This window comes from Plutella xylostella, chromosome 17, assembly GCF_932276165.1.
Source record: "Plutella xylostella chromosome 17, ilPluXylo3.1, whole genome shotgun sequence".
Classification (NCBI taxonomy): domain Eukaryota; kingdom Metazoa; phylum Arthropoda; class Insecta; order Lepidoptera; family Plutellidae; genus Plutella; species Plutella xylostella.
This window is the reverse complement of record NC_063997.1, coordinates 5,929,002-5,945,359: the sequence shown is the minus strand read 5'-3', so window position 1 is coordinate 5,945,359 and position 16,358 is coordinate 5,929,002. Positions and strand designations below refer to the sequence as shown.

The window sequence follows — 16,358 nt, the reverse complement described above, 5'->3', positions numbered from 1 at the left end:
TCTTTATTAATTGATGTCATCTACCAAGGAATGCTGCCAGAGCTCATAATATTCACACATGATGATACAGAATGATAGTAGCCCACAAAATCGGTGCAAAGGCTTATAAAATAACTTTCCTTCCTAGTAGGACTGCACAGGAACTCGTTAACCGCCGAGTTAGTTAGAATACAAAATTAGACTGAGTGTTACTTGTCAATCTAGAATATGAATATAGTGACCTGCATCGTGTTTTAAAAACTGAATACTTAGTTATCCGCCAGTGTCACAGCCTTCATCTAATCTTTTCCAGTAGCTGATGAGGCTGAGATATTTAGTAAAATTATCTTCCCTTCAAGCACCACTCCTCGTTCCAAGGACTAGATGCCGCGCCAGGTGTTGCAGGCCGTGTCGTCGTACAGGGCTGACTGAGCAGGTCCTCGAGGCTCCAGGGTCGGCTGCTGCATTTCTGAGGTCAGTCCAGAATTACATACCCTAGTCAGCATGTGCTGACCTGAGCCCCAGCGGCCTGGATCGATATTCTACATTTTACAGCTTTTAAATATTGTTGCAAAGTATTTCACTGGTTCCATCCATTCGGCTAGTGTATGTTAAAAATATTGCCTTGACAATAACAAGATTTTGATCAATAATTACTTATAAGTATTGCTTTCGAAGAGGCACTGTGTGTATCCATATGTATAAATACCTACCTATATGATAGGTACATACCTTCCATAACTTTCTGACTAGTCAGGAATAATAAGGAAGTACTTAAGTCTTATGTATACTTATACCTTTCTTTTTAGTATATCTATTACCTAGAAATCTATGCATTATAAATTTATAGATTCAAATATTTATCTACTGATATACTCATCAGTAGCTTATGGGTCACAGTTGGTTTTCTCTCCACCATGCGATAATAAACACATCTCACAATGTTTAACTAGGTTTCAGATAGGCTCAGACTACATAATAGACGCATTTTTCCTGAAATAAAAATGACATATTATGTATCTAGCCTATCTGAAACCTAGTCATTTCTGCATGGTGATATTACAACTGAGGCGCGCGGGCGACTCACTCTATTTATATAGGCACCCGCACCTTGCAAATTAAAGGTGGAGAGAAAAATGGACTTTATTTAACTGTCACTGTGACCCTTATGATGCCGAACACGGAGAAAGTCGAAACGCCATATCTCCCAATGTTTAACTAGGTTTCAGATAGGCTAGATACATAATATGTCATTTTTATTTCAGGAAAAATGCGTCTATTGTTTCTTTTTATGCTATAAATCGAAACTATAGTATGTAGATCTAACTATGTTAGGTATTATTGGTAGTAAAAGGATCCTATCTAAGTACCTACATATTAATTCCAGTACTGCGACAGTTATTATTCTATGCTGTGAAATAGATTTTCCAGTCGCGTACTACAGGGTGAACATACGCGTAAAGGTGTGGTCACAAAGAAAATTACTATCATTGACGGAAGTCGTTAGAGCTAAACTTTCAGAACGACAAGCATTAGCGATCCCTTCCGGAATACAATAACCGGCATTTTTGCAACATCCTGTATAGAAACGGGTAGGCTGGTGGGGCGGGCGCGTCCACTGCATTATTCAGGCGTCTGCATATTTAACCACATCACGTACGCTACGCGTCGCTCGTACTCATTACGGGGTCAGGGCCGCCACAAGGGGCGGTTCTACGCCATGACAGTTCAAACGTCTACGACGGTGTAGACTTTATCGTGCTTTAACTAAGCTGAGGAATAGATCTGTTGTTCATTTAGAACCTAATTAATAACATAAATATTAAATGTACTTACGTTTTCCAATAAGTAGGTAATACCGCTTGCGCTGTGGTGACACACATAATAAGTATATTATTTAACTACTTATATATCTTTTGCTGACTGTTGATACCTACATTGGTTGTATTCTACCCAACGTAGAGATGTACGATCCAGACCAAATCTCCTAAAAGACCTTAAGACCACCTTTAGCTCAATACGGTCCTGTGCTGGCTGCCTCGCGTCTAACTTTTCGGGGACAAAGGGACGACCCTATAAACCGACCTTTTATTATTTACCTGAGAGTTGACCCTTTATGATTGCTACCGTTTGCTCTTTTAATTTAATATTTTTGTGTCCAATTGGACTTATTGGACCGACCCATATGTCCCTAATTCCTTCCCTAAAGGTAAATTTATAAGGTTGTCTTCATGTAGGTACTTACCTAAGTACTATATACGATGGTTGTAGTATTCGTAGTTAGTAGTAAGTACTTACTTTATATTTATGTACCTAGGTAGAGAGCATTAAAAGCTCTTCGGTCCACATCGACGGGAGGGGTAGGTATAGGTATTACTGAAATAGGTAGATAGCGAATAGCTTTGTAGAAGTTTCATCCGTAACTAACTAAGTAAGTATCTACATGTATACTTGAGTACTTACCTAATAGTCGGCCTACAAATTGTATGGAATATCAAATAATTCCGTCGTTTAGCCTGCAGCCCATCAACATTAATGGCTGCCCATTAAAATGTAAAACAGGCACTTTGTAAACTTCAGAGATTGATTTATTTTTATGCCTAGTCGGTAATATATATGTCAATCCACATGAAACATAGCTTTTAGACGTGTTTTAGACTTTATTTTAGTCACATGCTTGTGTAAATGGAAGCGGTAAAATTTGTTATGACCACCGAATATATTCACTTTGTTATTTCTAATATATACTGTATAGCTATGTATCTAACTAGTTACCTATCTATTTTAGATTTGTCCCTGATGGAACAGAAATGAACTAACTAGTTACCTAAGTACCTACCGACTTATCAAAGAAAATGAAAATGAAATCATTATATATTGAATAGGTGCCTACTGCCTACTATGATCAATAGCCAATAATACTGTAGGTAAGTGCTATTTCTAGTTCAGGTTCAGTTTTATATAGTTAAAGTAAGTACATCGGTTGCAAAACCGTAAAAAAATATGCACTTACTCTTTGGAATAACTAAAATTAAGACAACCTAAATTTACTATCACGTAGTTATATTAGTAGAACCTCGTTGGCAGACTCTGTCACGGTTCCCTGTGTACGGAACTCTAAAAAGATTTAACTCTGATAATTCATCAATCAAGTTGACGCTTTTATATCGAGTGCAGCTGCTCTAGCGCGTAGTAAAACTTGCCTCATTTACATTCAATTGAAACCAATTCAGACGGGAATATCGTATTGGGTGATAAAATAACGTCATATTTATGGCTATGACCAACCTACTATGATTACAATAAATTACCAGGAAGGTAGTACACAAATACACATTAAGAAGTGTACCTATTTAATTCCGTAACAAAATTATAATATGTTCTTACAATAATTACAATATTGAGATTAGAAAATGAAATAAAATTCACTTAGGTACCTACTTACATAGTTATGCATGTAACTATAATACAAACAAAACAGCGTCAATATTAGTATTATCTAACATCTAAAAACTAGGTAGAGCTAAAATATCTACTCTAAATTGTAAAGTATTTGGTATAAAATTTAAAATGCTGTTTACTAATAACATCTAACTTTGGTAAGAAATATAGTTTCATTATTGTAAAATAATTCGTCCGTACAACATAAAATTAAATACATAAAATTATCTAAACCACAAAAGCGACCACTTAAACAGAAAAGCCAATCGCTTTTTCAATTCACTGTTCCTCTTTCAAAATCCGCGTCCCTATTCTATACGTGTTCGCGATTCTGAACGCGATGTTACCGCGTGTCGTTCGTTTTGTCGAGTTTGTCGAAGATGGCCTTGTACCAGAAGGCGACGGTCCGGCCCCAGGAGGCCAGCGTGGCCTCGTCCAGGTGCAGCACCTCCGTGAACATCGTCACGATCACGTCGGTCAGCTCCTGGAGACAAAATAGATTCTGTTATTTATAGTTACATGCTTGCTTTATGTTTTCTTGGTAAAAATAATACTTAATAATGTCGTATTAATGAGAAAGGGACACTTAACATTAGAGATGTAAGGAAGCCAATTCAGATCAAAGAACCCGATTATTATTTTACAGTCAGTCAACACGCATTTATAATGAATTGATCTCTCCCAAGCTTATTACTTCATCCAGTGACTGTTGCTCCAGATATCCAGAAGCGCCTCGCTCAATACCTAATAATTATAGGTTTACCTTCCCGCATCATAGCCTCCTATAGAAAATTCCGTTGGAAAAAAAATTGCTGTCATAATTTACGCCCTGTATTTCCCGATAGGTTCTTTGCTAGGTATACTCACATTAAAATGTTTCTCCTGTATGTGCCTCCTGTTGTGCGACTCTCCGATCTTGTGCATCATGGCGACCACGACCTCCGGCTGGTGCAGGCAGCTGATGGCCATGTTCAGCGACGACATCAGGTTGATGACGTGCGCCTTGAACTGCGGGTTCGAGATGTACTCCTCTTCTGGAACGTTCCGGATCATTCGGAAGAACTCCTTGGTGTCTGGATACGTTCGGAATAGCCTGGAAGAGGTAGGGGAAGTTTTGGTGATTGGTGGTGGAGTGTGAATAAAGAATTTCTTACTGCAGATTTGAATTAAGGTCCAAGCGCAAGCACAGACCGTGTGCTTAATTTCACTCAAGAGATGTGCAATGTTAAGTCAATGTTACGTTGCTATATCTTAGACTATGGATGCGTTTTTATGTCCTTATTAATTGGTCAACATAGCATAGCACTGGTGGGAACGGATTTCTTTCACATTATCGCACCGTAGCTCATACTTCTCTGCTGTAGAAAGGCACTGCAGGACATGGCCTAATGCAAGACTGAAATATGGCACTAACCCGCCATAATGTCCACGCTTGGCAGGCAAGTCGGATTTGATTATTAGCGTGCAATTTGCGTTTTTTCATTCATAAACAATAGCTTCATAAACTACCATGACATGTATGTATAACTCTGCACGCTATGATAGTAAATTAACACAGTTGAGTCTGAGATTGTGCGAACGGCCCGAGTAGCTTATCTTCAGACGCTGAGAAAATTCAATTACCCCGACATGTGGGCCATGCCTCGGTTGCCTCTAACAGAATACCCGCCCTATCAGCTATACGAGACAGATAATAATTGACCCCGGCTCTCTAGGATTAAATTATAATGTATTTTTCATTAAGTTGTCGTATCATAGGTATATTCTCCTTTGCAGTTTCGTAAACCAATAAGTTTTCAACTTCGATTTTGTTTATAAACCTGCATAGCGTACACACCTAAATGGTAAAACTAATTAAAAAGACATTAAAAGAAAAGTTGTAGAGTCAGCTCATTGAGCAGCAAACAAAAAAAGGTAATTCTTTGCTTTCATCTTCAGGGATGAAAATACCTTCTTTATAGCAAACAAACTGAGCAGTTCCAATTGTTCGATGGGAAGACGCAATCGGCTCAACGGAGCAGGCGGGTCACTCTAGCTTTACGAAAATGAAAATAAAGAAGAAGCTGTCACGCGATCGGTAAATGCAATTCAACGAATGAGTCCGCGTTGTTCTATGTATAAGCGTAGAACAGCATTCCGAAACTTCGTTCGAAGGGAGACCCCTTCAGGAGGGTTACTGTAGCAATAAAAAACGAACTTTCATGCAATCGATTACCCTCAAAACACACACTGGTTATAAAATTAATTTAAATTACTTATTATTTGATTTTGGTATGGTAGGTATATATATTTGAATCTGGTAGAGAACTGTCTTCTGAAATACAGATTGATATCTAGCTTCTAGTTCGGAAAACAGTGCTCAATATACTTTGTAGGGGAGACCGGGGACAAAAGTAACAGTTTGTATCTTCTGTCTGATTTCTCGTTATTAATAACAATTACGATAAAATAAATATAGTCACATAAAACTTTCGTCTATAGTCTACAAATATCCATTATTACTTTACTTAATACATCTCGAATTTTAACATTTCTAAGGCCTCAAAAAAAAAAGGGAAATCGTTACTTTCGATAAATACAATGGGGTATTGTCAGGACGAAAGTAACAAGGCATGGGTAGAAAGTAACAACCCATAAATTCTGCCCAATGTTATAAATACGATTCAAAAGAAAGAACAAAAAAAACAATCAAATTATTGAGTTAAGAAAACTTCTTAAAAAACTATCGAAACTAAAAAAAACTTATGACTTATTGACAAAACAAAAAAATAATCTTAATATAAACTGTAAATGAGATCCATCATTTAAATTGACTAACTGATAAGAAGTTGTTTTATTTGTGCCATAATATACAATATTATTACACAAATATCTAATCAAAACAACAAAAAATAAAAATTTATAATGTGACATGGCAAACTTACATAAGTAACTCGTTACTTTTGTCCTGCCGCGAGCTGTTACTTTTGTACCCATCCCCATTTTTGAAATATCAGGCGACATAACTTTAAAATAGCACGTGTTATTCGAAAACCATTTATGACATACTACAGACAATCTTATAATGAATCAATGAACAAATAGTCATATGGTTCTTGGCATCTTAATTCTACGTAAACACTAAATGAATAAACACCAAAAAACTTACTTTTGGTGTGTAAAATCACGAAATGCTCACTAAAACAACCTTGCACCGCGGCACGGGCGCGGAAAATGATATCATGCGCGGGGGGCATAGCATGCTGCCTACCAGCTGTAGCTTGGGACGTTAAGGCTATTGGGGAAGTCCACAGAGTCTTTGTTACTTTCTACCCGCTGTTACTTTTGTCCCCGGTCTCCCCTACCTATGTTTTTGGTGAAATAAATAAATCTTTAAATCTTTAGATTCGTCTAATGTAACGAGACAAGACGTAGTTAGAGTAGCTGCGTTCCGAAACTTCACATTTCGTGAAGAGTAGCCCCAAGGCTGTCCATCATCTGTTGGGCCTATCTCTGTGATTCAATAACTTCATTGCTCGGAACCCAATTGTGTGAGCGATATCGGGGTATTTTTATTATTCAAATTAACAATTTAACACCCAGACGACACGTATTGTGTCGCCATTGTACCTAGTTGTGGGTCAGCTTCACTTCACGATTCACGCCTATAGACGTATCTTGCATATGAGATGACTGTGAACTGTGAGCATCGTCTTTTTAGAGCTTATGTTTTTTTGTTAGTTTTAAAATCTAATAGTGGTTTTATGAACCGTAGTTAACCAAAATATTGGTAAAGCATGCACAATCGAGCATAATAAATAATATTGGTTTTGAAAATACCAGCCCTCTGTGTAATAAGTATTTTACAGTACTTAATAGATTATTGAGTTGAGTACATTATCTACTCATAAAATACACGATGTAAACATATTCCAGAAAAATAATAACCGACCTGCTGAACAAACTAATCAACTTTCCCAAAGACTAGATTCCAAAGAATCATCCAAAGTCACGATTACTTCCCGATGTGATCTAGGTGGGGCCAGCAGACCTACCTATATGTACATCAATATTACAAGTAGGTACCTACATGTCTGTGTTTGCATTCCTAAGGCAAACAATGCTAATTATGTTATGTGAATTGAAATTAATACGTTACACGTGCTTTGTAGTTCAACCAAATTAATAATAATTAATGTGAATACTACCGCAAAATACTTCACGTATTTTTTCAGAATTTTTATATTATTTTATTTTATTTTATAATTGTCTGGTCACTAACAGCTATTCATTACACAGTACAGTATTATAATTATAGAATCAATATGCCATTTAAAAGAGACCACCAAGAGACCACCAAGAGACCACTGATTCAACACAGAATAAGAAGAAAAAAAAGTGATAAGCGCATTATCATGCATTATTCATCCTTATGTTAGTAAATGTGGTTTTATGTAAGCTAGGTACTACTGCTACTATATACCTGCTATGTAGTGAGTAGGTAGGTAGGTATGACCTACCTTCTGTTCACAAAACAAACGTGCCATTCGCCAAGACTACAAGTGTAACAAAGCTGAAAACAATTTAACGTAGCTTCTGGAGGGTTACTCTACCAAGATACTATATTTGAGAGCTTTATGCAATTAAGTATTAGTGCTACGTTAAATACAACGAGATAGAGTTGGAGGTAGCGCAGCAGCGCTCGGAAACTAATTTTTCGTGAGCTAGAGTGATCCCCCGGAGCTAAATACATCGCCGTCACATTTTCAGGGTTTGGCAGCGAGCAGGTACCTAGTTTGCCATTCAGCCACAAATACCATGCAATAAATATCCTGTTTCCATAACTCCTCCAAACGGTTTACAAAACTAGACTCTGAGTTGTACAATAGAATAACGAGTACTGTACTTGTTATTCTATGGTTGTACTTACTATATTTTACCTACAGAGCGTAAATATTATAATGTATATGTATTTCGAAATAGCAATGTGACCGAGAAAGTGATATGGAGTAGGTAGGTACAGCTAGGTTAAATAAAATACACTCATATGGAAAAGCATATGAAAAGTTTTTACGCTAAATCATCAAAATAAATTTCGCTTGGGCTGAATTAAGTTAATTTAACTTCAGACCATGACTTATAACAAAAAACCATGGCTCTAATACCATAGAATAGGTAATTGGGTTAGGATAGTCAAAGAAGAATCGATTCCTATAATGTCGTGCTGGCATTTACGAACGAGCCCGCACTAAATGTAAAATCAATCGGCAGAGTAAGCCTTATCGATTTTCTTTTACAAACATGTTGGGTAAGATTTTTACCTACTTAACCAGTGCGGAATTATTTATTTAATCATTGTGCTAGAGCTAGACGATCGTTCATACTAATTTTCTCTACTTTTTTGAGTTCAATATTGTACACTTACCTACTTAAATATGTATCTCTCACTGAATTACATATAATATAATTCTGAACTTTGAATTACTTTTAACCGTTGATAAACCCTAGATCCACCTAGACCCCATAAGTACATACATATTATAGTAGGTGAAATCGGAGGTGATTTACAAACGATCCACCCGCTGATAGGTAGCGTGCGAGCCGTATCGCCGTTTTTACTTACACCCTAACTGCAGTTAAGAAATTAACTATCATTATATTAGGTAGGCAGATCTCTACATAAGTATTCAAAGTAAATTTGTCACATATATTTAGTACTAGCATACTAACGAGAGACAAGACAAAAGTACAAGTAGTTACATTGTCGGTTCTAATTGAAGCTAATAAATACATTTGAAGAATCAATCCACTGTGATGTCCTAATAAAATTTTATTTCGACTACCTACTTATATTTAACGATGATAGACCTATCAAAATCAAAGTCAATTATTTAAAGTATTAAAAATATTAACCTTTTATAAACTCCTAACGCGTCTCTGACCTAACAAATCTACCTATCCTTGAATCCTGATCTTTGAATCATACCTATCTATTCTATTCTATTCTGGTAGGGGGCAAAGTTCCTGTAGGTACGTGGCTCTCTCGTGTGGAACCTTTGTACATATCCCCTCTAAGCAATTTGGATCATACCTATCTAAGTAATATGGATATATCGAACGAGCGTCTGTGATCTGTGCTGCACCCAAAAATTCCTAGTAGAACTGTCGCAGCGTCACAGAGCTCACCTCAAAGCCTACCATAAGCTTCTTGCAACCTGGTTGATATAGGATATACGAGTACAACTATGTCATAAACTCAAAATAAAAGTTAAACGCTTTTTTAGGCATAGAAAAACGCGGGCTCGGGTGTAATCTCTTTTTAGGTTACCTTTTGAGTAGTTCTGTGCCATTCCCCACACTGTCGTTGTAGACTGGGGCCCACGACTTCTGCACCGCGTAGATGTCCCGCCGGCTGAGCCCCGAGACAGGGTCCGCCACGTCCGGCGCGCCGCCCCACCAGAGGTAGCTGAGCCAACCGCCCATTTGTGATACTGGAGGAGGAGGAGCAAAATGATAAGTTCGTGCCATTTAGGGACGGTAGGTTTGTTTGTCATGCATCACATCTAAGATGCAGGCGTTTAATTTCATCATTCATCGCATTTTACATGCAAGAAAGCAATTTTCCCGGGCATAAAATATAAAATGAGATGTTTTCATGTCTACTTTCAGTGATGAAAAAACCATGTCTGCCGCATGGGAACAGCAGTTATCAAAATATGTATTTGCGCCGGCTCTCTTATATTCATTTGGCTCTATACAGTGTTCCTATAGCTAGAGATAGGTACGATGTAAATAGGTAGAGCACAGAAAAAAATCCTTCTGTACTGGAACCACCAACTACCTACCGACATACAAATTAGGATTTTCCAAATTCAAACCTATAGATCTTTATAGCGATGCAAGTCTATACGACACTTAGGTAAAATCCCTACTGAGACAACTTTTTTGACAAAAATAAATGCGGTGAGTACATTCCTTGGAGCTAGTTGCTTCCCTCGTTATATTCTACGTTTGTTATTCTTTAATTCACTTGCTCTGAGATAGCGAGTTCAGACGCGTATTTCTAAAACGCCCTAAACACTTGGTAAGTATATACCTATCTAATTTATAGGTTCAATAAAAGCGTAAATGGTAGGAGGATTTTTAAAATTTCAGGATGCGAACGGTTTATGTGTTAACCATCAGAAATGAATATAGATGAAACTTAACAGTAACATTATAGTAATCCATCAGAATGATACAAAGCCTACTTTCTCTCCCGGAATTTCCACGGGAAAAGTTTGGCTCATATCATGAAGTGAAATACGCGGGAAAAGCTAATAGATATTTTATAAATACGCAGCCGAGATGGGTCGCCCCGCGGCAAGCCGTGATTCACAATTATAAAAAGTTTATTTCATTTTCCGAAAAAAATATTACGAGAATCAGAAACGGGAACTAAGTGAATATTTCTGAAATACGGCCAGACGCAAAGTTAATGATTTTGAATATGGATCTATAAATTCGCCTGAAAGAGATCGCTTTTAGCGATAAGGCCGCTTATTTATGTGCTGTATAATAATGTTATACCTAAGTAGTCTATTATATTCTACATAAATATGCACCAAGTTTAAATCAGATGTTACCTGGATATAGATTTTGAGTAGAACGGAACAGTTGAAACTCGCGGTAGGTCCTGGCTTTTCACAACAGTAAATGGGTGAACATTGGAGATGAACTGTGTCTGCATTCAGCGTGACTTGTGGAGCGACAGTACTTACTATCTCTGGGATGTGTTGTATCAACAGATAACAAGTGTCAAGTGTGAACCACTATCACACATTATTTACTACTTATTTCATCTGTTTCTATATTTTTGAACTATCATTCTGTTTTCAAGCATTTTTTTTTAATAAAACTAAGCTTTTCTTGTGGGAATCCCGAGAAAAATATGTATACATATTGTAAGTATAAAAAGTCTTATTCAATACATAATAATATAATTCAGTAATATTTTAAGGGGATAAAAACGATTGGCAGCGCTAGTTGGTCGTTGTTATCCCCAAAATTTTGAATGAAAAGCGTTATACATTATACATCATCCTCAACACTTGATAAGTATATATCTATATATAATTAGAAAAACATCGTTATGCAAAGTACGCCAAAGGAACCATAATTAATAAACAAACGAAGCTCGTTCAAATTAGCATAAGACTAGTGTAGAAATAACTTTGTTTATTAAGTCCATTGCACGGGTCACGAGATGTTTATCTCTAACATTTATTATTTATCTTTGTGCCCTTGTGATTTCGTACAAACAGGAAAGTGTTTATTATTTTTAACTGTTATAACGTTATAATTGTAATGTTAAAAACTAACGTAGATCTTATATTGGTTGTTGTAGTAAGGGTATAGCCGAAAGAGTGTCATTCTGGACAACTTTTGTTTCATGACATTTGAAAATTCACATATTCTATTCTATTCTATTCTCTGTGGGGGTGTAAGTACCTGCACCTGGCTCTCTCGAGTGGAACCTTTGTGCATGTCCCCAAGGTCTAAACTGCCTTCCTAAGCTTGGACCATTTCCCACCACGCTGGTCCACTGCGGGTTGGTGGGTTCACATATCTAGATGTGCTAAATCTAGGTATGCAGGTTTCCTCACGATGTTTTCCTTCACCGTAAGAGCGATGGTATACATTGTACTTAAGTTAAAAGAACTCATTGGTACATGTCAGCGCCGGGATTCGAACCCGCATCTCTGGCGTGAGAAGCGGGCGCTTACCCGACTGAGCTACCACCGCTCCTACACTGAGCTACCACCGCTCCTAAAATTCACATAGAATAGAACCTTTATTTGTCAAATGACTTTTTACTAGGCTTCCTTTATCATGAATTTTCAAATATCGTAAACTAGCTATCGTGTTCAGAATGACGTGAGTCACCCGCTTTTCCGACACCCTGCGTACAGCTTAAATAAAATTTAAAATGCATTTTTGAATATAATAGCTTATAACTATAATTATGTATGGCTGAAATTAATTATCAATTAATTATGCTAATTATGTATACTTACAATTATCTTTGTTTTGAAGTTAAATTAACTATGTAGATTTGGAATTACCTTAAATAGACAGTCATATGACTTTTTTGATATCAGTTGTCTCATTATTAACCTATACCTAGTCTTGAGTGATCCATAGTAAATAAACAATAAGTTTTATTTTTGATAAGAATAAATTACATAGAGTTGTGATTTACAAAAAAAATCGAGCTGTTAGGTATGTTTTGTAAGTACTGACTAATCGAACAACTTTGAGCCAATTTTTTATTCTCAATATTTCAAGAGCAAAAGTGCGAGCCCAGCGGACCATAGTCTATATTTAGCCCCTGTTCCACAATGTCTGGTTAGTGGCTACCTGTGAGATAAAATACATGCTGTCACTTTCTGTTATTATTTTTGTGACAGTGACAGCATGTATTTTATCTCACAGGTAGCCACTAACCAGACATTGTGGAACAAGGCCTTAATCTACTAAATTGACTGAAAGAAAAGGCTAGTAAAATTCAAGTGTAGTACTTACCTACTGTTATCAAACCAGGATTTGTTGTGTATGTGTGTAGAGCATGCAAAGAATAAAAAAATGTACACTAACCCCCTTATTCATAGAGAAGTTACAGAACGTTTTAACTAATAAACTGTTTTTTCCCTCTCTGTCAAAGAACAAATTGTTCTTTGTCGGAGAGGGACAAAACAGTTTATTAGTTAAAACGTTCTGTAACTTCTCTATGAATAAGGGGGTAAGGCTTTGTTTCACAATGTCTGGTTAGTGGCTACCTGTGAGATAAAATACATGCTGTCACTCTCTGTTATTATTTTTCAATGACATTTATCATTTTATCTCACAGGTATTCACTAACCAGACATTGTGAAACAGGGCCTAACTATCTAAACTGTATGCCGGCTAAAATATTCCGACCGGGTGACCTAACCTACTCTCTAATTAATTGGTACTTAATTTAGATCCAGGCCTGAGCTTAGTCGGACCAATTTCGATGATTGCAGTGCTTGGAAGGTTCCGAAGGTTATCGCTATCGCTTAGTATACTTTTTGGAAAAGTATTAGAAAAATACCGATTCATTTTAAACCAAATAAGATTAGGTAAAATCTTCGTATTAAACTTACCGAGTTAAAGAAACTTTAAGCTAATGTGGAAATTAAATAAATGTCTGTCTCTTTCTAACCGTATGCAGTTAAAAGAAGTCAACTGTACTGTGTGTGGTGGTAGATTATGACTTTTGACAAGTAATTCTAATATTCTACGTCGAAAAAAATAAACGATTTCATTTCATTTCATTTCAACAATAAATATGAGATCGACATTAGCTTAAAGTTCCATTGTGTAACTCAGCGACTGAGTACCTACGACAAAAATTACGAGTTTACCGAGATTTGCTAAGCATGCTGTAAGAAGATGAATTGATGAAAATGATGTTATTTAGTTTTAGGCATAACTTACACATCCTGTACACATTGTTTTTATTCATTTCCGTTGATAATTCACTCTAAGTGTACATGAACACCCTACGACCTATGGACGATGAGCTTAGTGGGTACTAACTGACATACATAACTATAGTAGGTATACAAAGGTAGTAAACAAGCTTATGCAAACAAGTTGACAATCAATTAGTATCGTTGAATGTCCATTAGCTAACGATGACTAACACATAGTGAGGAGTGAGGAAATAGTTTAGGCGGATTTTAAATAAGATTCATATTTTTTATGTTTTGGGTTAATTTTGGTTAATCTGTGCATTTGAGTAGGCCGTAGGCTAAACTAAGCTGTATACAATACAATACATACTTCATTATATTCAGGCAATACTTTTTAAGTTGTGTATTTATATTCATATTCGAAAAGTGGGTGCATCAATGTAACTTTGCCTACCACCCGAGGAAGTAGTAGAACTGAAGCGTAAAGGAAAGTGTAAAAGAAAAACAGTATTATTCAAGAGTGCAAGATGCGTGCTACGAGCTTTCGTAGCCATGGCTACGAGTAAATGCGCTACGAGCTTCGTAGCAAATAAAAAATTGAAAGTATCAAAAAGTATTTCAGCTTAAAAAGTTTTGTCACTCTGCAGTCTTTACAACAAACATTATCGTTTCTAAGAAATATGATTTAACATTATAATAGGTCGGCAGTAGGTACGTTATAGTATTATTTATCTATTTATTGCCTTTAATCGGCGATATTGTTAATGATAAACGTTTCACTACGATAAAAGGTTATCATTTGAATAATGATTAGTTGTATCAGTATTAGATAAGATTTAATCATAATTTTCTATTAAGTCCTAGATATGTACTTAATTTAATTTAAAATTTTGCATTCTTTAAATAACTTTTACTTATTGCAAACTTCTTTAGTAAGACCGTATAACACAGTTATATAGTACCTACCTCACCTACGTTTTCAAGTAAGTATATATATGCTATAAGTAGGTATATTAATTAACCCGTTCGGTAATAAAATTATAATGCCAGTGATATATTTTTTAACTTACAATAAATTTAAATTGACGTTAGATTTCAAATAAACCTACTTACCTTTATCAAAATAAAACAAAACATTTCAATTAACACTTTATCGATAAGTGAATATGTCAACACCACGGTCATGTTTACCATTCAAGTCAAGTTTTTTATGAGTCCGCGTTGTTCTATGTTTTTTTATATAAATATTATAATATAAGATAATATATTTATAATATTAAGATAATAGGAGACATTGTTAAGGATTTCAGTTAGGTAGTGATTACCTTACCTTTGTAGTGATTAATTATTATACATCAGCCAACGTCTACATAAGTTTATTTGATCTGTCTGAATAATAATTCGTGATTTAAAAACCACGGGTATTCTCTTAACTTGATGATCACAATAGCATTTACAGTACTTAGGGATTTAGAGCTTTATGATATTATTTTTTAATATCTGATGTTGGTTTTTGTAGATTTGAAAATTCGACTTGAGAAATTATCTTTAAAACTGTTCTGCAATAGTTAGAAATGTATTAATGTTTTGAGGTTTATGTTACCTTAATATTCTCTTCTTACTTACCCCGAATAAAATAATGAAGTCCCGTACTTACGTATTAAACAAAAAAATATAATGAAGTACTTATACTTAACAATTTAAACTTGAAAAGTATAAACTATACAACCTACTTACACTTACTTAAGAATAATTTGTCACTCTTCCGAACTGGATTAAAAAAGTTATGTCGTTCCTTTTTTGAAGTTCGAACTTTTCTGGCGCGAATGGGCGCGCTACGTACCGTTATGGCGGCACGTGGCGATACACTGAGCGGCTTGTTTACTACTCCCCGTGGCTACGTCCACCCGCCCGCCTTAGAAGCCATAGGTATACATGGTATACCTACCCTACCTCATCACTCTAGTGGATATCTGCCCTTACGTGGATGTACAGCTATAACTGGGGTAGTAGCTCTACACATATTGCAACTTGTCCCAAGTGAAAACTTAGGCCGTTCCACATCGCTTCTCGGATTTTGTATTCCGCAAAAACGTTGGTTTTCACTTAAATAAAAAACCTATGGTATCTTGTTACACACGCATATTATAATTTATGTACATAGGTACTTACCATCTTCAACTACGTAGACACGGATGCAGGTTATCTCCTTTTCTAAATTGTTTAAAAGCTAATCCACTTATGTAGAGAGTTTTATTATTTTACTAGCTGTTCCCGCGCGCTTCGCTTCGCCTTAAAAAGTTTTCCCGTGGGAATTCCGGGATAAAAAGTAGCCTATGTTCTTTCCCAGGGTCTAGACCGTATGCATACCAAATTTCATTCAAATCCGTTCAGTAGTTTTGGCGTGAAAGAGTAACAGACAGACAGACAGACAGACAGACACAGTTACTTTCGCGTTTATAATATTAGTTAGGATTAGTT

The 16,358-nt window shown here is 36.1% G+C and overlaps 1 protein-coding gene across 3 annotated transcripts; it reads right to left on the bottom strand.

Annotated features, from left to right (window-relative positions):
• Positions 1–3,211: 3,211 nt before the first annotated feature.
• LOC105393842 (globin) lies at positions 3,212–15,766 on the bottom strand. Of its 3 annotated transcripts, none has more exons than XM_038109012.2 (4): positions 15,621–15,766; positions 9,728–9,890; positions 4,288–4,513; positions 3,212–3,904 (listed from the first exon to the last, which is right to left on the bottom strand). In XM_038109012.2, exons 2-4 carry the CDS (start codon positions 9,880–9,882, stop codon positions 3,764–3,766), a joined length of 522 nt encoding a protein of 173 aa, XP_037964940.1. In that variant the 5' UTR covers positions 9,883–9,890; positions 15,621–15,766; the 3' UTR covers positions 3,212–3,763. The 3 variants fall into 3 exon arrangements, with proteins under 3 accessions (XP_037964940.1, XP_037964941.1, XP_011563956.1); XM_038109013.2 differs by having other exon boundaries at positions 15,615–15,723; XM_011565654.3 differs by lacking the exon at positions 15,621–15,766 and adding an exon at positions 11,025–11,179.
• Between the last annotated feature and the right edge of the window lie 592 nt (positions 15,767–16,358).

Coding starts and splice junctions, on each gene's coding strand:
- LOC105393842 (XM_038109012.2), bottom strand. CDS start 9,882: ATGGGCGGTTGGCTCAGCTACCTCTGGTGGGGCGGCGCGCCGGACGTG. Junction 4,514..9,727: donor GGCACAGAACTACTCAAAAG/GTAACCTAAAAA, acceptor TACCTCTTCCAG/GCTATTCCGAACGTATCCAG. Junction 3,905..4,287: donor TACAGGAGAAACATTTTAAT/GTGAGTATACCT, acceptor TTTTGTCTCCAG/GAGCTGACCGACGTGATCGT.